Source organism: Colletotrichum higginsianum, chromosome 6, assembly GCF_001672515.1.
Source record: "Colletotrichum higginsianum IMI 349063 chromosome 6, whole genome shotgun sequence".
Classification (NCBI taxonomy): Eukaryota; Fungi; Ascomycota; class Sordariomycetes; order Glomerellales; family Glomerellaceae; genus Colletotrichum; species Colletotrichum higginsianum.
The window spans coordinates 2,095,831-2,118,049 of record NC_030959.1 but is presented as its reverse complement, the minus strand read 5'-3'; the positions used below and the strand labels follow the sequence as shown (position 1 = coordinate 2,118,049).

Below are 22,219 nucleotides of genomic sequence, written 5' to 3'. Positions count from 1 at the left end.
GGAGGTCCGGGGGGAGGGAAATCCTGCGAGAGAGAGCGCTCGCGGCTCGCCTATCCAACCTACCTACCTACTTATCTTTTGCGCTGGGAGTCTGGTCTTGGGATGGGCGTAAAAAGAGGTCATATTTAACGACCCAGCTGGTTGCATAGCACGAACAAGACTGGAAAAAATCAAAAGGCTTGAAATTGCCTTCAGAGGATGGCTCGCTATACCAGGTTTTATGGTTCCTAGACACGTCGTTTTGCAGCACAATAGATGAATGCGCTGGCATTGCATATGCTGACGATTACACTTCATCCATTCATTACCTGCGATACTCTCTCTCTCTCTCTCTATGAATGTGGGTTGCAAACCGCATCCAGAGTGCCCAAACCAGTTGGCTCGCCCCTTTTGCCACAAACCTTTACAGTGTATCAACCATCCACTTCTCCTCCCTTCGTGGTATCTCCCAAACTCCGCATGTAAAAAAGCCAAAAAACGCCATGCCATGCCATACAAACGTCCGACCTTGATATAACTACACAACGTCTCCAACAAGTACAAATCGCCTTCTATACAGAGAGCCTGCTCACCCGCGTTGCGATCTCCGCGTCATACGGCTTCCGCCTCGTCTGGATGACGACGTGTTCCCTGCCACCCAAGCTGGCGACCCTTAGCCACTCCGGCGCAATCTCGTTGGCGAGAATGCGCACCGTCTGGATGCCCTCCTCCACGGGCATGGGCACCCGCACGGAATCCTTCAGCTTCTGCTGGAGTGCAGGCATTGTGAATGACATGACCAGCTGGCCGGCCGAATTCGAAGCAGAGACGAGCATCGAGATGATGGCGGCGATGTCGACAACACGTGCCAGCGCTCGCTTCCTCGCAAGCTCGGGGCCCGTCGGTTGCTGGATGTGGGCATTGGCCTCTTCCTTGGCACGCAACCTGTCAAGAAGGCTCATCTTGGTGCCGTCGGGATTTAGTGCTGGGAACTCTGTGGCCATGGCTTGGGCATCCTTCTGTTGCTTCTTCTGAGCGATGCCACTCTTGAGTTCGTTCAAGGCACGCTGGCCTTTGGCGAAAACAGGGTTTTGCGAGATGGTCGTGTGGCGGACGGTTATGTCCGACTTGGGGAGGTCATTGAACGTCAGGTTTTCGAAGCAGAGGTCGAGCTCCGACATCTCGTCCGTTGCTCGTTCGGCGCACATGATGTGCAAGGTCTCCTCGAACTGGCGGCAGAGCTGGTCATCGTCGATGCGGCTGGCGCCCTTGGTCAGGTCCATTTCGAGGCAGAGCTTGCCGCGACCGTAGTCCGTCACAATGAATGGAGAACCCAGAAACTCATGCTCCCGGCCAGCAGGCTTCGCATCCTGAATTGCAATGCATGTCCGGATGTCGTCGACTGTGACCTTCCGCTTGCCCCAGGTGCGAGCGACGTGGGGAGTGATACTACTGATGTCGAGAGGTGCGTTGTTGTTCTGGTGGACTAGCTGGAGAGAAACTGTTTTCAAAATGGCCCGTTGGAGGTCCAGAAGATCAAGGAGCTCGACTGGCAGTTGGTTTCTGGCCGCTTCATTTTTGGCCTCGGGCTCAATGGATGCATTGTCCTTCCTCGACCGCTTGACCCTTTGGTTGGCCTTACGGACCTCGGTCTTTGCTTGAGAGATGACGTCCAACTTGCGTATCCTTCTGCGGCTGTCGACAATAGTAGATGGGATGACCTTAGGCGAAGGGGTCGTTGTTGCGGACCTCGGCTCCTCTTCGACAGGGACAGGCTCATTCTTGATGAGACGCTGACGCTTCAGAATTTGGGGCAACGGGACGTTTGTTTTTGTTTCCCTGGCAGGGGCGTCCTCCTCTATCGATCTCGCTTTGCGCTTCCTAGAGGAGCTCGGTGTGGGAGGAGGGGAGAGGGTCCTCTCGGGGCTGGACTCGATCTTGGGATGTGTCTCGACGGGGCGGGAGCTGTGCAGCTCGATGAAGAAGGCTTTCTTCACAGATTCGTTCGCGGAAGCAGGCTGTGTCTTGGAAACGCGACCGTACTTGCTAATGAGGTTGGTCGCCGGTGCGGAAGCAGGCTTAACCTGCCGACGGGGAACTGCACGAGCCATTGCGTCGTGGCGTGCAACTACTGAATATCTTGACGGGTATACGACGTGAAGGAACGGTCGAGGGGATTAACAGAGTGTAGCTGGACGATGTATAGTGTAGTGCGGTCGATTGGCAAGCGTGATGAAAGTCTCAATAGGTGCAGATGGTATAGTGTGAAGCTATGGGAAGTCACGACGAAGTGTGAAGAGGTTTTGTATATTGGAAGGGGAGTGGGGAGCGGAAATGATGGAGCAACGACAGCAGCAACGCGCCCGGTCAGGGGGTCGCGGACCGCGACTGACGCGTTTTTTGGCTGTGAATCACGATGGAAAGTCGCGTTAAGTGGTGGAGCGCGCTGTTGTCTCTGGTCCGTGCTTCCGCGACGGGGCAACCTCGGCAACATCCCTTTAGGCGAGTAGCTGCTCTAGCTTATTGTAGTATGTACCTCCAATTTTTCAATGGGCCAGGTCTGGGCAACAAACGGGAAGCACAATGCTGGAAAGGCACAGGGACGAGTTAAGAACCCAAGAGGGAAAAAAAAGGAAAGAGAAAAACAAATAAGAAAGACAGGGGTTATCAACACTTGGCAATTTTCTTGCCCAACGTTCATTCCCATCGTTGCTTTAGGGCTTCAGTACGTGTTCACGCTCGCCTCAGATCAATCCGTTAGCACGCACAACAGGGATCAAGCTCTTCGGTCCACTTTGTTCCACACATGGGACGGCCCTTTCCCCAGCGAACAGCTCACTTCCGGCGAGTCACCCATCGTCAGGACTACTTAGTAGCTGCAAACCACACAAGATGAGGGCGATATCGCCAAGGGATGTTTGTTATCAATGTCATTCCGTAGCTCCGAAGACAATTTCCTCAGTACGCACGAATGCAGACACAATTACGAGCGATCCGTGGATGCCCTTCGTCCCCAGCCAACACCACACTGTTTTACTGCCATTGCCAATACCATGTGCAGACCAAGAAGAAAAATTCCATGCTGTTACCTGCGGTGCTTATGGTGTTAACCCTGTTCGCGAACCAAATGACTTTTTCTCCGTATCCCGTTTCGCCCTTACTCCCATGATGATCCATGCTGATTGTACAAGTGAAGAAACCCGCCCGTGTCGAGCAAAGGGTAGGGTATCGCTTTGCTGTAGACCTGGTCGGATCGATCTAGCGGCGGATCGATGATTGCCAGTGCTCCGCGGCGAAGGAGACGGGACTCGGCGGCGGAGGAGCGGGTACGCTGTAGTCGTTCTCTTGGATCATGTGTACAGGCGTAACCGGGCGGTGCGTTGTTGAGGCGAGAGATGCGTTGAGGCTGGCGTAGAGGTCCTGGCCCGTCATCAGGCGCAGATTCCTCCGCTGGGGAGGAATGGGCAGAGGGGAGGCGATCTGGCTGGCCGGCATCTTGATTGGGTTGTAGCGTTGTTGTAGTGGTGGAGGGTGAAAAGCTGTTGCGCAGTGTCAGGGACGGCTACGTCTCAATGATGCTATAGATCGTCGACGGAGGTCCACGTACCGACGAGAATGGGGCCCGATGAGCAGGTCTGGGGAAGAGGCGGGAATTGATGGAGGCGGTGGGGGTTGTACTTCTTTATTGCTTTGATAGGCGCTGGCGAGGCTGGAAGCGGTGCCGAGACGGTAGAGTGGAGTGCTGTTCTTGTAGATCTAAGATGGGAGGTGTAGATAGGGGAGAAAGCCGGGTCCAGATGGAGGTGCAGATGATGGAATATTTAAGCTGGGGAGGCTCGAGGCAGTGATCAGAGACAGAGACCGAGAAGCGCAGGACCAAAAGCAAAAGGGTGCGACGGGGGCGTTCGTGCGCGATCCATAACAGAGATTTCACAATTCCTTCCGTGTATAGTAGACGCCCCCCCCCTCCCAGGTCTGGTAAAGTCGATGCGTAAACACAGCAAGGGTGGTGGAATGCGTGGTAGGGGGAAGAGAGACAAGAGAGAGTAAAAGGACCCAACCGAACGGTCGAGAGTGTGGACTATGGGCAGAGCGAATCGACGGAGACGCGGGTAAGGTTGCAGTAGCCCGGGGTGCGTTCAACGGAAGCGTGGGGAAAGGTCAGGGGTTGGAACGAAGAAGGGAGATGAGCAAAGACACAGTCTCACAGATGGGAAAGTCTGGGGCGGAGAGGGGAGGAAAGAAGAGGAGGGAGGGAGAGAGATTGAGAGGAAGGGAGGGAGGGAACATACACTAGAACTTGCGAGCCGTCAGGATCAGAAGCTGCCAGATGCCCTTGTGCCCCGGAAAGTGATAGGGACTTTGACGGGGCTTGCAAGACAGGCATAAGCAAGAGGGAGGAGAGTGTAAGTACTTAAGGTAAGTGAGTACCTACCTCACTGCGTTTAAAACGGACTCAGGACTAGACAAGCATCGAAGATAAGGACAGGACAGGTACGGGGGGTTACCAGGCGGCTTGATTGGTCTGCGGAACTGGCCACGCGGGGCTTGTGATGTTGCAATCTAAGGCAGAATATAAGATGGGAGAGGATGCACTTGAGTATTACATACTTGGACGATGGGGCCGGGGCTGGATGGTGCTGGCTGGCTTGTATCATGACGGGACGAATGCGCAAGATGATTGTCTCAGTGGCATTGGCCGGGCTTTTGTTGCCATCATTTGCTCCGGATGGGCTATTCAGCCAGCCAAGCGCTTACCCTCTCGCCGAGTAGAAGGACTATTACGATGTACATTGATGCAAGATGCATATGTAAAATATACCTTCCCCCTCCCCTCGGTACACGTTTTTGACTTCAGGCATACCAGCTAGGCCACAACAACAACAACATTGCACACACAACATGCTGTGCCGCGTCCAGTGTTTCCTGTTGTGCGGCAATCTGTTTGTTTGTGTCGGCTACTTATTAGGCTCTAACCCCAAGCAAGCTCCCCATCTCCAGAAGATGATCCCCCCGGCTTTTACGGGTGGGCGCTGGAAGGGGGGAGGAATGTTCCATGACAGCTAGGGTGGGGTGGTGGGTGGATGGCCGCCCCCCCTGCTAGAGGCCAGGGTCAGGGCTGCATTGCCCCTTTGAGAGAAGGGCGAGCCCACCTCAGGGAGGCTGACCGTTCGGGTATTCGGTGTAAGCAGGTGGTGTAAAGTGTCGGGATCCCCCCAAATCAACCGGAGGATGTAGGGCATGGGGACAATCATAGAAGTCAAAGGGGAAGTCATATATACACCGGTATTCCTCTCCCTCACCTCTATCCCCCGCTTGAGTCCCTATTATTGGGCGGATAATGGGACTGGCCGGCGACACAACACTTTTCATAAAGAGACGGAAAAGGAATGCTGCGGGATAGTCGGCGAGTTGGTTGTAGAGTTTAAGTAGAGAGAGCATGGAACGCAGGAAGCAGGGGTGCCTCCTCGTCTTTTGCAGCCTACCAGCATCTTCCACGCCTTGGGTTATCCCTGCGGTCGTCTCCTGTCTTATTATTTTTTTGTCGTCTTGAAACCAAATTTCTCGACAACTGAAAGATTTCGTTCTTCCCTCTCTTTCCCTTTACTTGTTTTCTCAGTTGCGAATTTCCTTGCTTATGCGGATACAAAATGAACCCTATGATGGCTTGGACCTTACGTTGAGGGCTTGCAAGCCAAACGGATCGACTGACTCTGGGGGGCCTGTGCATAGTCGTCCTATCTGCCGTAAATCGAAACCTGTTCCTTCTTCTTCTTTTTCTTTTTCTCCCTCTACCTCAACGCACTCTACAGGGACCGGAGGAACCTTGTGCCAATGACCTCGGTGTTGAAGCAAAGTCGCTTCGTACCTCCGAGGTCTCTCTTCCCATGGCCCTAAAGCCTCCGCAGCTTCAGTCTGCATCGTGGCCTGTGGTACCGGTACATCATTCCCATCTCATCTGACATGGCGTGCCCCTACCTATGTGTCTAGAGCTTCCCCATTTGGCTTGATTGTCGAAGATGAGACGGAACTGAAGAGATCAGCGGCCTTACCTTTGTGATAAGCATCGAAAGCCCCCAACGAGCACTGGAATACAGAGATGGAAATCACTGGTTTCAGTGGCCCCCTGGCTGATTGCAGAAGCGACGGCACAGGAAAAAAATACCCTCCAATCGACGTGGTTGATGCTGATGAGAGGACGGACCCCTTGTCGCCGTCGGACTCCACTCTTTTGGGAGCATCTACTGTACCTACCTAGGTGCTCAGGGATGTACCTACCTTAGGTGCGAAAGGGGAATGTGGGGTCGTCCTACAGTTTGCGGAGAAGTCGCTAAAGTCGGTAAGGAATTCTCAACTTCCTGCACTCCCCAAACTCAAAGTCGAGCCAGAACTGAGTGACGGACAGGACTCCAGACTCCAGGCTGAGCATTCTGTCACCCCTGTGTCAACAACACAGAATCTCTGCCACGAGGCGGCCTGGGCCTGGAGACTACACTTTCATGTCCCTCACCCACCTCGCCCTACTACTCGCCGCCCCTGTGACGGTATTTCTGGCCCAAGCAATATCACATTGGCAACTAGTCTCCTGGGACAGGGGCATCATTACCGAGCATGCTTATACCTAGGGCAGCTTCCAGGGAGAGGTCCAAAGAGACGTGGCCCTTCCGTCACTCACATCTGTTCAGCAGCCACCTCGTCGCCAGAGCTGGACAACCCTGAGCAAATGTTGTTCAGTCCACGTCGTGCAACCAAGCAGCCATTCGTATATATGGCTTCACGACGAACACACGACGTAAAGTGGTCTCTCCGTCCAGGGGTGGCATCCTCCGCTCTGGCTCACGCCCCTCCAAGCCCCGGCTGGCCTTGACTTCTTTTCTGCCACTCTGCCCTCGGCCGCCTGGCGTTTCCGACACATTCGGGGCGTTTCCATTGTGCCCAAAGCATGCATACTCAACCATAATCTCCGTTTCTTCGTGGTGCAAACCAAGGCCGTTAGCGTCACGGCGCTGCCCATCCCAGGACGGGAAACCCACCAAACATCTGAGGCTTCATCCTCCTTCTTATGCCAGCTGCCATTATGGTTGGGTCACAAACTTTCTCCTGCTTTCTCTCTTCGGCCTAGGGAATTCGACCCGGTGCGACAAGGGTGTGCTGTTCAACCGGGCGCTTCTGGTTTCCCCAGCCTATCCGTGTCACCGGCAGTAATACGCGCTGCAATGCGAGTGGCTTGGTTTAGGCCGTCGGACTCAGCCTGCCGTTCCGCTTGGCTCGGACGATTGGGATTGACGTTCCGGAGACCATGCCCTCAGTCAGTCAACCACACCTCTTTTGGCATCTTTCCATCTGAACTGCAGTGCTCCCGGCCTCTGGGAGCTCACCTTCGCCAGGACGAGTTGCAGTGTGCAGCTTGCCTATGGTACCTGACTGGCTCTGTCGTGTCTGCTGTGACCATCCGGCACCTCCAGGTCACCTTCAGAAACAGATTCACATTTTCAAAGGCGGTGTGCACAGTTAGTAATGTATCGACGCATTCATTGTGTTGCACTTGCGGCTGCCCGTCATCAGACTAATGTTGTCTCGTCCGCTACGGGGAGCTGGCGACCCTACTACATACTCCCGTTCCCCGCGTTTCCGCCCCAGACCCTCATTCCCTCCCGTCTCACAGCTCAGACATGCAGCCTAGCTCTTACTGTCATACCATGATTACGTCGCGGAATGCTTCTCTGCGCTTGAGTACGGCTTCCTCGGGTGCCGTCGCAAGTCAACGGTCCCAATCTCGCATCAGTTTCGTTGCGGGGATGACGGCCAGGACCCTCTATTCCATTTCAAACTCGACTGGATGCTGGTTTGTGGTTAATCGAGGCTTTGGCAGGGTGGTGGCCTCGGGTTAGGATCTGGAACAACACCAAGACGACATTCCAGGCATCCAGAAAGTTCTGTTCGTGACAACTTGCCGGTTCGAAGTGAATTACCGTTCCAGACAAGAAAACAGTCAGAGGATCCTGTTCCCCAGAGATGAGACTCCACTTTATGGTCTCCTTGCGATCCAATGGAAGTGGTTGAGGATCAAGGCCGCTACAACTATGGTTATCGTGGTCTGAAAACGGTGCGTTGCTGACAAGGCCCTGGCTTGGAGAAAGCGCCGCCGAGGGTTACCGATTGTTATTGTACCGGGTCAAACGATGCAGACAAGCCTGAAAACCTGTTGAGATCGTCAACAAGAGAAGATCTTTGGATGTGGGCAGACACGTTCCCGTCACCCAGGTTCTCCCATTTCGGAGCTGGTCCGGTTTCTGTCGGGGCTGAGATGACTCAGAAACGTTGAATGACTCCTGGGATGGCCGCTCCTCGACGCCAATATTCCGATTCGCTGGGGCTCGCATCCGTACGCTTACATTAAGGCTCAGGGGAAGCAGGAAGAAATTCAAACACGGACGGGCTGCGGTCAGAGTGGATCTGAGCTGTCGGCACCGGTTCCGTTGCATGCCCCGCCCCCCTCCCGGCTACTGGGATATCTCCGGGCTTCGGTTTACAGCACGACGTCTTTGAAGGCTCGAAATACAACATAAAGCCGTGGGTATGCGGAATAAGACCGCACAGGTATGCTCGTTGGTTTGGCCCAAAACGTATATACTGGTATGGATTCTGTACCAAAGGCCCCTTTACCCACCCTGGTTCTGCTTCATCAGAGTACTTGGACCGCAGCTTCCGTCGTCCAGCAAGCCCTTTCTTCAGTGCATACAGTCGAAGCAATAAATCTGCCTTTGATATGGCACTGTTGAGAGACACCGTTCTCTTTCATGCTTTTACGCCCATGGCTCTTACTGCAGGCGGAGTTCCGAGTTGACCGCCGGTGAACTGTCGAACCCGAGGGTCTTCGCAAAGGCCCAACAGCCGGCTGGCCTGGCCGGGAGGTGGGCCATAGAGAGCAGTTTTATGAGGTCTCGGCCTCTCGTATAAGCTTCCGATCAAAAAGTGACATCGTGCTCACCGTTTAAAACTTGGTGATCTATTGCCTCATACATTTCGCTTTCGTACAGCTTACCGACCGGTGTCTCTTTATCCTGCTTTCGTTCACTGTACTTCACAAGGGAGGGGAACAGGCCAACGTCAACGTCCGTCTTCGGCCATTCGCGGTAACGCCCCATGAAATGCCCGGGCTACTTGGCAAGATTGGGGTTTGCATCGGTTCCTGTTCATCCGCCCTGCCGCAACTGGCAGGTTGGAGACCTGTCTCAGACGTTGAGATTGATAACGGCACAGCCAACTACAGCAGTAGGTTAAAGCATGCTCTATGGTGCGTTCGGGAGAGCCAAGTTGAATTATGACAAAACATGTTTGTCGAGCTGTGACTGTCGCGATCAACAAGATACTATGCCCGGCACCGGAATATTCGGTCATCTTCGAACGGTCAGAAAAAGACCCATTCCCTGCAACCGAGCTGAGGACACTCAGAGCTGACGCGATGATCTGGGAGCTGACGACCTACTCAACTTCTTACAGTGTCAAGTATCTCACTAGAGCCACCCAGTGTTCCATCCTGATTTTAGCCAGAAATATGGTGAGTTTTTGACCACGGACGCCTATGATTCATCACCCGCCTCTCGACAAACACAGTGCCACGAATTCTAAATGCTTTCCTAAAGCCTTGCAGGGTCTCTCGTGCGAATTAGCCTCAATGAGCTCCTAAACGAAGACTCGGAGCTTGTGAGGCGCATGCGAAGCCACTATCGTCGTTCAAACTAGTACGACGGCATGCGCTTCAACCAGGGCAAGAACAACGTCCTGCAGTGGAGGGACGCGGATAAGAACTTCAAGCTTCGGTCCAAGATGGCGGCTGGTGTAAGCCATAGACACTCCGGCCACTCGCTCCACGTCCTCTTTAACCTTACCTGACAAGAGAAAACACCGTGGCTGACTCTACCCAGTACTCCGGTCGTGAGGTAGAAATCCCCACACAAAAGGTCGATGACAACCTGCTGGGGCTCCTCAGGCTCATTGAAGACCATATGGCCGCAAGGCACAGTTCTTCACCCTGGACGTCATCTCAGACCTTGCGTTCGACCAGCCGTTCGGCTTCATGGAGACCGACTCGGACGTGTACGAGCATATCAAGACAACGGAGGAGAGCCTGACCATGTTCATGGAGATGACCGTGATCTGTTCGGTGATACTGGCGTCGGACAAGGACCAGCTAGGGTTCGGAAAGATCATGGAGTGAGACGCGTTCCATGGGCCTTCGCACGGGATGGTGCTGGGATCGAACCTTTTTGAATGACGGCCGTCTACAGGATTGACAAAAAGTTCGCCGCTGAGCGTTTCGGGCCCGAAAAGAAGGTCCGGAGGAACATTTTATGCTGATTCGTCACGCATGGCTTCACGCAGGAAGAGGCCGAATCCGAGATCCCCCTCGCTTTGATAATGGACAGATGAATCGTGTTGCTCACGTGGTCCTCGGCAGCTGCTTCTATGGTATGACCTCGCCGTATGCGACCCGCTGAAACCCTTGGAGACATTTCACTGCGGAATTCACGCTCAGTCGAACTTCTGGATCGGGGCGCGTCGAAAGGAGTAGGACATAGACGCTGGAGTCCCTTTACCACAATGTCATCAGAATCAATATATCGGCTGGTGAAGCTGCTGATTTCAAGTTTGGATAGCGCCGGCGCTCAAAAAAGTGTATTCTAAGAGAAAGGGGCGGGGACGATGATACTCTTCTTGACTTGTGACGTTCCAATTGCCTGTTTTGATTGCCAGTCGTCGAATCATACAGGCCAATTCGGTTGTCAAGAAAATGAGCAATGACAACGTGCAAGGCGTAGCCGCAGGCAAACCTTCTATACTTACCCTGTACGCTGGGGACGAGTCTTTCTCGTGTTCGAGTGGCCAAAGGCTGCAAGAACCAATAAACATTGGCACATGTGTGTCAGTCGTGATTCCGGGGTGGTTCCGGGGTGGGTTGGTGACTAGACATGTCCGTGTGAAGTACGAGTCGGCCACCGCTCCTTTTCTCTGTCCCTAAAATCGATGCAAGATCACCCTGCGACTATCCTCGAAGCCACGCGAGGGAGATAGTAGATCTTCCCCCTGGTTTTCAACTTCCCGAGCTAGGGGTTCTCTTCGCCAGCGAAGTCGGAAGTGTAACACCCAATTGGCTAGCTCACCTCGGTGATTCGCCCCATAAACCCACACCATTGGTCTCTCCGCGCAATGCGAGCCCCCCCCCTCGCGCATTGGCCAAGCAGCCTTGGCCTGGGATGTGCCTCGGCATCTCTCTCACCTTATCTCGGCTCCTGAATTTCTCTCTTCACGTCACTCAAACGGCAAACACACCGCGTGATCTCTTCAACTCTAGCATCTACAAGCGCATCGATAGCAATCCGTCTATTTCCTGCACGATCTCCACCGAAACCGGGTATCTTACTTCGTCGTAACCGCTCCGGGTTGGTTTAGCTCTGTATTGCGTTTTCAGCTTCGTATCCCACCACATCGTACCACAGCCACGATACTTGGAGGATTCGGTCCATAATGGCTTCATCCGACGAGGATAAAAAGATCGTCCTATACCACTACTCCGCCTCGCCGTACGCGAGGCGGATCGTGTGGTACCTCGCTCTCAGGGGCATTCCCTATGTCCAATGCGTAGGTCTACTGGTGTCGTCCACTCAAGAACCATGCACTTATACGATATGTCAGATGCAACCCCCGGTCCTCCCTCGCCCGGATGTCGAGAAGCTAGGCATCGTACACCGCCGCATCCCGATACTCACCATCGGGCGCGACATTTACCTCGACACGCGACTTATGCTCCGCAAGCTTGAGCAGCTCTATCCCTCGCGCGCGCGCCTGGGCGCCGAGGGCCCGGAACACGCAGCTGTGGAGCGCCTCCTCGAGGGCCATATCATTGACGGCGGCGTCTTCTCCAACGCCATCAATGTGCTCCCGACGAACCTGCCGATGCTCCAGGACCCCAATCGAACTTGGTTCAAGGATCGCGAGGGTTACGTGGGCGGCAAACTTTCTGTAGAGACAATGCAGCGTGGGCGGCCGACGGCTATCAACGAGATCCGCCGCACGATGGAGCTGCTTGAGACGACGCTGCTCGCCGACGGGCGGGATTGGGTTCTCAAGACAGAGGGCCCCAGGCTGGCGGACATCGAGGCCGTGTGGTTGCCGCACTGGCTCGCGAGCATCCCTGGCGCGCTACCGAAGGAGCAGATTTCGGCTGAGAAGTTCCCAAGAGTGTTTGCCTGGATCGAGCGCTTTCAGAAAACCATCTCAGAGGCGAAGAAAGCAGCGCCAAAGGTCGCGACGGTCTCTGGGGATGAGGCGGCAAGCATTGTCGCCTCGTCGCCGTACAATGAGGCAGGGGGCCGGGTCGACGCCGAGGACGCCCTTGTCGCTGCCGAAGGGCTCAAAGCCGGCGACGAGATCATCCTATGGCCGGCCGACACAGGTGCATCACACAAGGACACTGGAAAGCTCTTAAGCCTCGACGGGGACGAGGTGGTGATCGAGGTTCAGGGGCACAAGGGGTCGGCGAGGGTGCATGCGCCGAGACATGGCTTCCGAGTGGAGAAGCTGGACAAGTTCAAGGCACGCAGAGGTTCCGCGAAATTATAGACACCCACCCGGCCGATTTGTGGGAGGTTGGAGGGCTTGCTGCAATTGCCATCAGACAGGACAAGTTTCTCCCTGGCTTTGGAACGGGATGAAAGACGGGAAATTCTTCTCACCGGGCTCGGTGTGACAATGTGTCAAGCGGCCTCGGTCGAGACACGTGATGTTACTGCGAGAGATCATCATCGGGAACTGGGTATCGAGTATTACGAGCCCATCTGAGTTAGGATAGAGGGCCAAAAATGTGATCGCCCACGCCGCACAAAACATACCAGACCGCAACCGGTGATACGTTGCGAGGGATGTGTAGATGTGCTATTGTAGACTGTCCACCTTGATGATGTGCAGCTTTCACATCATCCCTATCGAACGACAAGCTGTTGTCGTAGTTGTTACCAAGTCGCACATATTCTGAAACCAGTAACCAAAATTTGCAAGCCCATCTCTGCCATGCTGGGGCTGTCGGCCATGTATTTTCGAAGTTCTGCCACGTATGGCACATGATGACCCTGAAGCGGAACAGCTTTGCGTAGTAGGATTGACCGTCGGGTTGTAAACTCTTGAGAGATGGTGTACAGTAAAATACGGCAGGGTTTAAGAATGCAATGTCTGCGCCAGAGTGCAACCATACTCGGATCTCGGTGGTTCGTGTTGGGAAGCACGGCCGATCAGATCAGAAAATCGACGATATTGGCCGAAGATGTTCGGACGAGATGCTCCACCAGGGGGGCCCCAGTGCCGAAGTGTGAGACGAGGCTTAGCCAGGCACTAGTGGCGCTGCTCTTGTGGCGCCAACCCGAGGGAACGGGCGGCGCAGACGGTGCGCTAGACAGAACGATAGGCCAAAGCTGAAGAACGCAGTGCTCGTGCTATTGTTAAGCGCTTGGCTCTCCCGATGAGTGACATGGGCGTGCTTCTGGGTCTGAATTCCCATCTGACATTCTTGATCCGAAAGAGCAGTATCGAGCCTCCCATCTGGTGAACCGATAGTGCCAACCGCTAGACGTGCCGTTACATCAACTGATCGGGGGATCTCCGTCATTGTTCCGTCAGTGTTCTTGCTGAGGCTTGAAAGGCTGATTGTTTGTCCCAGCCAAAACGAGTCCGTCCATTGGCATACCGAGGTGAATAGGCCAAGTCGCCGTAAGGAGGTCTACGGTCAAGGATGGGACGGGCAGATTGCCCGGACAGTGCGTCACGACACGGGCGCGAAGTGCAAAGTTTGAGCACAGTGCGTGTGCCCGCGTGGTGTGGGAATAGTGGAGTAGACATGCAGACCGCAGGGGTTGTACTCCGGGGCTAGTGCGTCATAATTCGGTAACCGACTGAGCTATCGACAAGGTGCTTCTGTTCCGGAGGTACGTATCTGTTCTGCTGCTGCTGGTTCAAGTCGAGAAGCCCCCCCTTCCTCCCCCCAAAAATTGAAAGAGCCCACGCGTGAAGTAGGAAAGGGCGGGAGCAGGTGGTCGAGGGGGTTCGGAGCGAACCTGTGGGCCATCTTCGAGCATTTAGAGACCCAGAGTATCCGTTCTCTTTACGGACGCTCGTACACCAAGCGACTTGGAACACCACCGTCGGTTGTCCTCGTGGATCAAGTCCTGTCAAGATCGCAACCCACCGTCGATGAGATCGGTCTCATGTACGATGTATGGGCCGTCCAGGCCTCCTCAACCTTTGAGTTCATCCACCTTTAGGACACCTCGTCAAGATGTATCGCCGACCGTGCCGGACGACCAGTGTGGGCGACAGCAACGTTGATTTTTATCCTCTTGGCTCGTAGGGACCACAAAAGTAATCCATTCGCCGATAGCTTAACGAGACACAATTACGTCATGTTTGATGACGCCACCAATGGGATACAGAATTTGCAAAGGGTCGGGACAGTGCGCACCTCTGTTAAAGCCGTGGCCGTCGAGTGCTCGCATCTAAGGCTGTTTTCGAGAACTCTATCATTCGTCTCCGTCTCAAGCTAAAAGCCGACCGTGTCTTATAAAGCTGTGACGTCAGGAGCGATTAACAAGAAAGAAGTACAAGCGACGGTGACAAGCCAGCTATTTTTGCCTGGCCGACGACGGTATTAATCGATTGTAAGATAACCATTGTTGTAAATCCATGTCAGAAACGATGGTTGAGCAACAAAAGCTCTCGATATCTAAAGTGGCCAAACGAAGCCGCATGGCGACAGGTCGCTTGGTCGCTTGCCAGAAGTGCGAAGGGGGGGAAACGGCGTGATCCTGCATGTCTGCATTTCCGTGTCTGGATCTCGGAACGGACTCAAAAGACGTGGCCAGACTTGTGCTAGTGTGGGTTGTGACGCAATTTGTCGAATCCAATCAGAGCCGCCAAGTAAGGCGGGGACCGGGTGCCGGGCCCCTCACCTTTTCACTGCGCTGCGCAGCATCTCATTGGAGGGCAGCGACGGTAATTTGCCACTCCGGTTGGCAGTCGCGTTGAATCCCTATTGGTATGCAGCTTAGAAATACAGAAGAGCAGCTGCCCATCGAGGCCTGGTGTTCTAAGTTATGTCTAAACGAGGAATGGATGTGTCGATCATTTCACCGTCACGTTTTTGTCCATGGCCGGATTCCTGGCGACGATATGACGGCAGCCATTTGGACGCCTTGCGCGACACACGGTGTGGGTGGTTCGATGGCGCTGACTGGTCTAGAACTTACGGAAGGCGACGCAAGGGTGTTGCGAATGACTGATATCGTCGAATAGGGCTATGGTTGAAGAGATTGAAACCATGAGCGACTGGAGTTGATGTGAGTCCAACTTTCGGGAACGCGATGAAGAATTGGAGTCTAAACGTTCGTGGGGCCTAGCTATGTACCACAATATAGGAAGATAAAAAGAGGTTGGCGAGCGAGCGAGAAGCGATGATTGCGACAGGAAGGAAAGTGATGCAATCAATGCAGGGGTTGGGGGCCTGTTGGGGGGTGGGGGTGGAGTGCCCACCGAGTGAAGACGTGCAGTCACAGTGAAAAACGCAGGCTATATACACTGGCTGAGGGGGCCCTGGACTTGCGATCTTACATTCCTGACCACCAACACGACGGCTTCCAACTCGGGCAAAGGCGGAGTAGACGGCACGCGTACAGTGCGGACGCTGAGCATCGGCCGATTTGGTCCGCGTTCTGTTTCTGTACAGTACGTATTGCTGACTTGTGGTTACTTGGAGAGAAGCTACGCGAGAACGGAGAGAATTACTGTGAGACGGAGACGGAAAGCCTAGTGCAGCGCAGTCATGACCAAGGGCTTGCAACGGTCTAAACACTTTTCTTCCGCTGATAAATCAAAGATAAGGCGAGGGCGAAAGGTAAATCTATGCACTAGATGAGCGGATGGGACCACAAAATCCGAATGAGAGAGATGGTGCGCGCTGTCGAAAGCGAGTCTACCGTCCAGCCTATTGCTTGGAACAGAGAAATGGAACGGGATATGATGGGGTACCTTTGCTATGGTTGTATGTTGTTCGTCGATTTCGGCAGTGAAAGTTGTCAGGTAGATGACGAAGAGGACTCGCAGCCAAACGCAAAAGAGACAAGGTGAGGCTGGTCGGCGTTCGTTACCAAGAAGACGCCCGGGGACGAAACGTAAGTAGACGGTGGTCGCTTCAAGAGGTAGTAGGTACGACATCTACCTGAGATAGGTGTGTGTGTGGGTCGGACGCCATCTCCATTCGTAAGCCATTCTTGGGTGTCCTGGATTGGCTGCTCTACAGTGCGGAACACGGAGCCCCACACATACCAGCGTTTCTCAGCGAAACGGGGAAAGAGCAGAAAGGCAGCAGGAAGCGTCGAAACGCAACAGTACAGGAACAAGCTGTCGAGCGACTGGACCGGGGGGGGCGATTTTGGAAAAAAAGGGTGGGCGTGATGGGATGTGGACATGGACATGGAGGCGGGCGTTCTGGTGTCAGAGTGTGTGCCGCTGCCCACCCTTTTTCTTTTCTCTCGCGCGCCCTCGCCCTTTTTTTTTTTTTATAATCAACCACCGCGCAACGTCATACTTGACCTGTGACGTCTGCCGTTTTTTCCACCCAACAACCTATTCTCACTTTCGATACTCGCTTTGCACCCCCCTCCCCCGATCTTAGCACGTCCCCGTGTACGCATTCAGAGAGGCCACAACTACGCAATACCTCTGTTTTTGCTGGCGGCCACAGAGAGACAACATTTCCTCCCCAATCTTCGCGTCGTCGATCGTTGAAAGTTACTCCATTCCCGTGCCGCTTCCAACTCAGAGGAGCGCTGCTATAGCGTAGCTGCTGCCTCTGACGGACTAACCAACCTTCTTTGCCGTCGCCGTCGCTGCTTTGCCTGTCTCGTCCGCGTTGTGCACGAGGATCGGGTCTTTCTCTTCCCCTTCCTCGCTTTCATTCAAGCTCTCCCGCTGCGTGTTGTCCTCTGACCTCATTCGGCTTTTTACCACCGCCATACATCATCCCTACCCTGCTACTGTCACCTTTTTGCCTTCGGCGCCCACCCCACAAACGTCAACAACCCTCTTTTCACCTTAGTATAATACATCATCGTCGTCATCATGGGGACTTCGCCGAACGATGCCTCGACCAGGGGTGATACGAAGTCGCCCAAACAATCCAACAATGCCACTCCGCCGCGGCAAGGTACGTTCAATCTTTTTTTTTTTTGGTGCATCGCAATACTCGTCTCTCACAAAGACCATCGTCGTTTCGCTGTACACACGCTCATCATAACTACACAGATTCCATCCCCGAAGTGAAACAGCCCGACCCAAGCTTGAAGCCCGATGCTGACGGCGCGAAACCTCTCGGTCCTCCCCCTCGACCTGGACAGACCACTGGAAATACTCCTGACTACTTCGGCGGCGGAGCCGCTGGATCTCTCAGCCTGGAGCCCAATCCTTTTGAGCAGTCTTTCGGCGGAGGCGCGCCAGAGACACCCGGTGGTACGAAGTTGCCGTCTGTTGCTGCTCTGACTTCGCCCTCTTCTTTGCTTCCCGGCAGTGGCGCGACTCCATTCAACTGGGGAGGTGGTTCTTTGCGAACTGGCCCCCTAAGCCCGGCCATGTTGTCGGGTCCGACGAGCGACTACTTCAGCGACTCGCATCATCTTCGAGGCGGGTTCCCGACTCCGAACGAGTCCTCATTGAGGACTGGCTTGACTCCGGGCGGCAGCGGTTCCATGTTTCCTGCTCCGAGTCCCAATTCTCAACAACTGTTTGCCCAGCTCGCCAGCGGCGGTGCCACACCTAGCACCATCGATTTCCACCGTACTGCATTGAGTGCTGCGGCCAAGCGTGAAAACCAGAATCAAAACCAGAGTCAGCAACAGCCTGCGGTTACCTCACAACCCCAAGATATGCCCAACGGTGCGCCTACTGTCAAGGCCGAAGCAAAGCAATTTGATCCACACGACAACGACGCTGCGAACGGTCTGTTTATGCTCGCTCAAGGCAGAAACGGCGCCCAAGCTCCTGTATATGCGAATACAACGCAACCCCAGTCCCAGGCTCAGGCCCAGACTCAAACTCAGTCACAGTCCCAGTCCCAGCCGCACCCGGCTGCCGCTCCTCCAAAGAGAATCGACACGTCTCCCCAGATGAGTGTCAACGGTGCTGGGTCAGTAGGCGCCGGATCTTCAGTGCGAGGTGTCAGCGAGGGCGGGAGCGCCATGTCAGACGAGAGTGAGCAAGCCCGTCCCTCTGCTAGGGGCAAGGGCAAGCGTAATTCGACTGGAGGTGCCTCGACGAATGGCCGCCGGAAAGCCGAGGAGCCCCTGGCTAAGGGCCCCCCAAGCAAGAAGTCCAAGCCGAACAACGCACCTCCCCCTGACATGAACGGCGATGACAGCCACTCCGACGATGATGACGACATGAAACATGAGAATGGGGAAGGTGGATCCAAGTCCAAAATGACAGATGAGGAAAAACGCAAGAACTTTTTGGAGCGCAACAGGTATGCTATTATCCACGCTACCTATCATTGTTATGCCGCCGCTAATGGTCATGTCAGAGTTGCTGCCCTTAAATGCCGCCAGCGCAAGAAGCAATGGTTGGCCAACCTTCAGTCAAAGGTTGAGTTGTTTAGCAGCGAAAATGATGCCTTGACGGCTCAGATAACACAGTTGCGAGAGGAGGTTGTCAATCTCAAGACATTACTTCTCGCCCATAAGGATTGTCCCGTCACCCAGCAACAGGGCCTACACGGTGCTTTCATGCAACAGGCAATGGAGCCCTTCAATCCGCAGATGAACCCGTACGGCATGGCCGCTCCTATGTCGAACCAGCAGGTTCTCGCAGCAGGGCAGGGTGTGCAGCGACGCTTTTCATAGGATGACAAGGTGTCGTGCGACTGCACCTTTGACCCTGAGGAGATCGAACAGATGGAGTTTTCGTCGTATCCTTGATCATCTTGCAGCAATCACTGTTCTCAGCATGTGCTCAGCTAACATCCGGATGTCGAGTTTTACGCTGTTTCTTTCTTTTTGGCTCAGCCTCGACTTGCGGTTTAACTGTATCATTTTTTTACGACACTCGTGCCCCACCATCTCACCATGGCTTCGCTTCTCCTGCTTGCTTACGGGGACTGGATGAGGTTGGGCTGTACAGTAACAGGAGCAGTCCTCCTCGGGCTGGAGGGAGGAGGTCGGCTGGCGTCATTGGCTTGGGTTGCCGGGATTGCATTCGCCCTTCATTGAAAGGTGCTGGATGTGAGGCACATACATTAAAAGGAGTTAACGGTTTGGCAATGTACTGAAAGGCGGGAGGCGTCGAGGGGTGGAAGCCGGAATTACATCGTCTTCCGCTGGTTTGGCTGATTTGATTTTCATTTTGAACGTGGCAATGGTAACAATAGCTGCATGATTGGCAATGCCTTGGAATAAATTACTTTGATCCAACACTTCAGATCGGGGGAGAAAAACAACGCTTGTGTCTGAACAGACCACGCACGTCCTGCCGTATAAATCGTGATGCATCTATCAAGGGGTCAAGTATTCAATTTTCTGCGCGCCATTAGATACGTGGAATTTCGCGACATGAATGGTGAACGTTATTGAATCAGTCTTTCGAGAGCCATGAGATGATGTGGTGAGACGGGTGCCCTGAACTATGAGTGGCTGATTGTATTTCCCAAAAGGGCTTAGCGCATCTACTGGGGTAAGTCGTCCCTCATGTAAACAACATCGTCGAGAAGCTGCACCTCACCACCGCATTTGCGCCTTGAACTACGTACCCCAGCAGACAAACGCGACGCCCACGACAGGACCCCGCCGACCTGCTGCCCAGCAGCACCACGTCCAGTACGACCGCGCGACGATTCTTTCGCGGCATTGCCTATTGCGCGCTGATTGACGCTGTTTTCATCATTTAGGAGCGCGACTTGCTTGGGGTTCTCTAAATCCCAGCTCCGGCTTCTACGTCTTAACCACATGCTATCTGTCACGCGCCACCCATGACGACTGTCATTCGCACCCGTCATCCGTTGCAAGTCATCAGAATGAGCAACGAGCAGCCAGCACGAAGGAAAAGCAAGCGTCTTGCAGGTAAGTCGAAGTAACGTAGGAAGGAAGTTGCGACGATTGCTAAAAAGAAAACGCGCAGAAACGGCGGTATACGACGAGCAAGATGACGACTTTCACTTCACCCGCGGATCGAGATCCAAACGAGTCAAAAACGCAGAATCCGAGCCAGAAGCCGAACCAGAGCCTGCGCCACCGCCTGCGAAAAAGTCTGGACGAGGAAGGCCCTCAAAAGGACGCGCTTCAGCGGCTGCGAGGGCTCATGAACCGGCGCCATCGGTAACGACACCCAAGGCCGCGACATCATCGAGACTACGAACGCGTCGAACAGCAAGTTTACTACCGGTAGAGGAGGACGAACCCCAATTGATTGCGCCTAAGCGGACGACGCGCCGAAGCAGTCGCAACTTGACGGAGAAACCAGAGAAGGAAAAGCCGGTCAGAAGACCGGCGACTGTAGCGGAAGAAGATGATGACATGGCAATTGCGGCACCGATGGAAGTGGAAAGACAGAGAACGCCGTGCGTCATGGAAGAGCCAGTTGAGTCGGCGAAGATAACACTCCCCATAAGCGATACGCCAGTTATCAATCGTAACAAGGAAATGCGGAAAAAAGGAGGTGGTAATCGGCGAAGCAGTACGGGCATGCGCGGCAGGAGAGCAAGTTCTTTGATCGAGAGCGGACACAATGCGATTCCCCATCGGGAGGTTGATTCGGCGGAGTTCTATAAGCATATCGAGTCGGAAGGTCTAATGGAGCCGAGGCGGATGAAGCAGCTGTTGACCTGGTGCGGCGAACGAGCGCTGCTGGAAAAACCACCGCACGGTCAAGCGGATTCTAATACGGTACTGGGTGGTAAGCTCGGGTATGATTCTAACAAATCTCTTCAGCTGCTGACTTTGCCCAGCTCGTTACATCCAGGAGCAATTATTGAAAGACTTCTCCACGAAGTCAGAGTTTTCAGACTGGTTCAGTCGGGAAGAGGGGCCAAAGAAACCTGTGGTGTACCAGCCAAATCCACGCAACATCGAGCACCAACAAAAGATCGAGCAATTGGAACAGAAAGTCAAGAGGTAGTGTCTGCCATATATGGTCACTCGGGCAATGAATACTAACAAGTTGCAGGCTAAAAGAAGAAAAGAAGAAGTGGCTGGCGCTGAAGAAATCGCGCATGGACATACCACCATTATTTCCGGAAACAGACACGGCACAAACAGCAACAGTCGATGCATCATTGCTCGAATCAAACGAGGCTGAAATGCTCAGTTGGCTCACCAATCCGACGTCTTCCTTTGAAAACGTCCGCGCCAAGACGCTCACACGCCTTCAAAACACTCAGTCAACACTGGAGTTTAAGGTGGACCAGCTCGCAGACGGCATTCACAAGCTCTCGCAACGAGTCGACACGGCAGGCCGAGAAGCGGATAGGGTACTCTCTCTCAGCGCCGCAAGGCTCAAGGAGCGAGAGACGAGGGAGAAGGCCAACGCGGGCACTAAAGAGATGCCTGTCATGGAGGTGCTCCGCAGCCTAGGCAGGATATTACCGGAGGGCGGGGAGTAAAGAATAATGTATACACGAGCACCCCCTTTTCTTCATGAAGATAATGACCGGTATGCGATTGTGTGGCTTGGAGGGGCTCAGTCTGCCCGTGTTTGTTCCCCCCCCTTTTGTTAGGCTTGAACAGGAACCATGAAGCCTTGTGGAACGGATTGGGCTGGCGAACAAACATATAGTTCTTGTTTTTCCCCCTGCTTGATGCATGGTATGGATTGGGGTTTCGGGAAGGGGTGTTAGGGAAGATGTGACGGCAGATTGCATCTCGATTGGAGTTTTCAGTTAGCCAATACCCACGTCGTCTTTTGCCAAGAAGTGTTGTTGCGTGCGTGTCGAATGTTGAGCCCACGACAAGCTTTATTGCCTGCTCAACTGACTTGACCAGGCCGAACAACTGCACTTACCCGCCCTAGGTCCCACACTGAACCCTTGAGAGCTTTGTGATTGGGTGGTAGCTTAGTATTGAAGTCGTTGACTATGCGTGAAGACGGTAACTGTTCGTCTAAGTCCTCTAGCTTGCGACCTGTTTATGCGAAATGTTGGTACTTGAGGAATATT

The 22,219-nt window shown here is 54.0% G+C and overlaps 6 protein-coding genes across 6 annotated transcripts; 4 read left to right on the top strand and 2 right to left on the bottom strand.

The window, feature by feature from the left end:
• Positions 1–551: 551 nt before the first annotated feature.
• Positions 552–2,090, bottom strand: CH63R_09038 (uncharacterized protein; the record flags this gene model as incomplete). The annotated part of the gene is made up of 1 exon (XM_018304012.1): positions 552–2,090. The coding sequence occupies one exon, from the start codon at positions 2,088–2,090 to the stop codon at positions 552–554; it is 1,539 nt and encodes a 512-aa protein (XP_018156035.1).
• Positions 2,091–3,237: 1,147 nt separating this feature from the next.
• CH63R_09037 (uncharacterized protein) lies at positions 3,238–3,474 on the bottom strand (the record flags this gene model as incomplete). The annotated part of the gene is made up of 1 exon (XM_018304011.1): positions 3,238–3,474. The coding sequence occupies one exon, from the start codon at positions 3,472–3,474 to the stop codon at positions 3,238–3,240; it is 237 nt and encodes a 78-aa protein (XP_018156034.1).
• A 6,261-nt stretch (positions 3,475–9,735) lies between these two features.
• Positions 9,736–10,341, top strand: CH63R_09036 (Pisatin demethylase; the record flags this gene model as incomplete). The annotated part of the gene is made up of 3 exons (XM_018304010.1): positions 9,736–9,822; positions 10,001–10,197; positions 10,272–10,341. The coding sequence occupies 3 exons, from the start codon at positions 9,736–9,738 to the stop codon at positions 10,339–10,341; spliced, it is 354 nt and encodes a 117-aa protein (XP_018156033.1).
• A 1,167-nt stretch (positions 10,342–11,508) lies between these two features.
• On the top strand, positions 11,509–12,603 carry CH63R_09035 (Glutathione S-transferase; the record flags this gene model as incomplete). The annotated part of the gene is made up of 2 exons (XM_018304009.1): positions 11,509–11,622; positions 11,677–12,603. The coding sequence occupies 2 exons, from the start codon at positions 11,509–11,511 to the stop codon at positions 12,601–12,603; spliced, it is 1,041 nt and encodes a 346-aa protein (XP_018156032.1).
• A 4,542-nt stretch (positions 12,604–17,145) lies between these two features.
• Positions 17,146–18,917, top strand: CH63R_09034 (BZIP transcription factor; the record flags this gene model as incomplete). Its single annotated transcript, XM_018304008.1, has 2 exons — positions 17,146–17,230; positions 17,329–18,917. The coding sequence occupies 2 exons, from the start codon at positions 17,146–17,148 to the stop codon at positions 18,915–18,917; spliced, it is 1,674 nt and encodes a 557-aa protein (XP_018156031.1).
• A 1,121-nt stretch (positions 18,918–20,038) lies between these two features.
• Positions 20,039–21,667, top strand: CH63R_09033 (Mis12-mtw1 family protein; the record flags this gene model as incomplete). Its single annotated transcript, XM_018304007.1, has 4 exons — positions 20,039–20,129; positions 20,188–20,961; positions 21,014–21,179; positions 21,232–21,667. 4 exons carry the CDS (start codon positions 20,039–20,041, stop codon positions 21,665–21,667), a joined length of 1,467 nt encoding a protein of 488 aa, XP_018156030.1.
• Between the last annotated feature and the right edge of the window lie 552 nt (positions 21,668–22,219).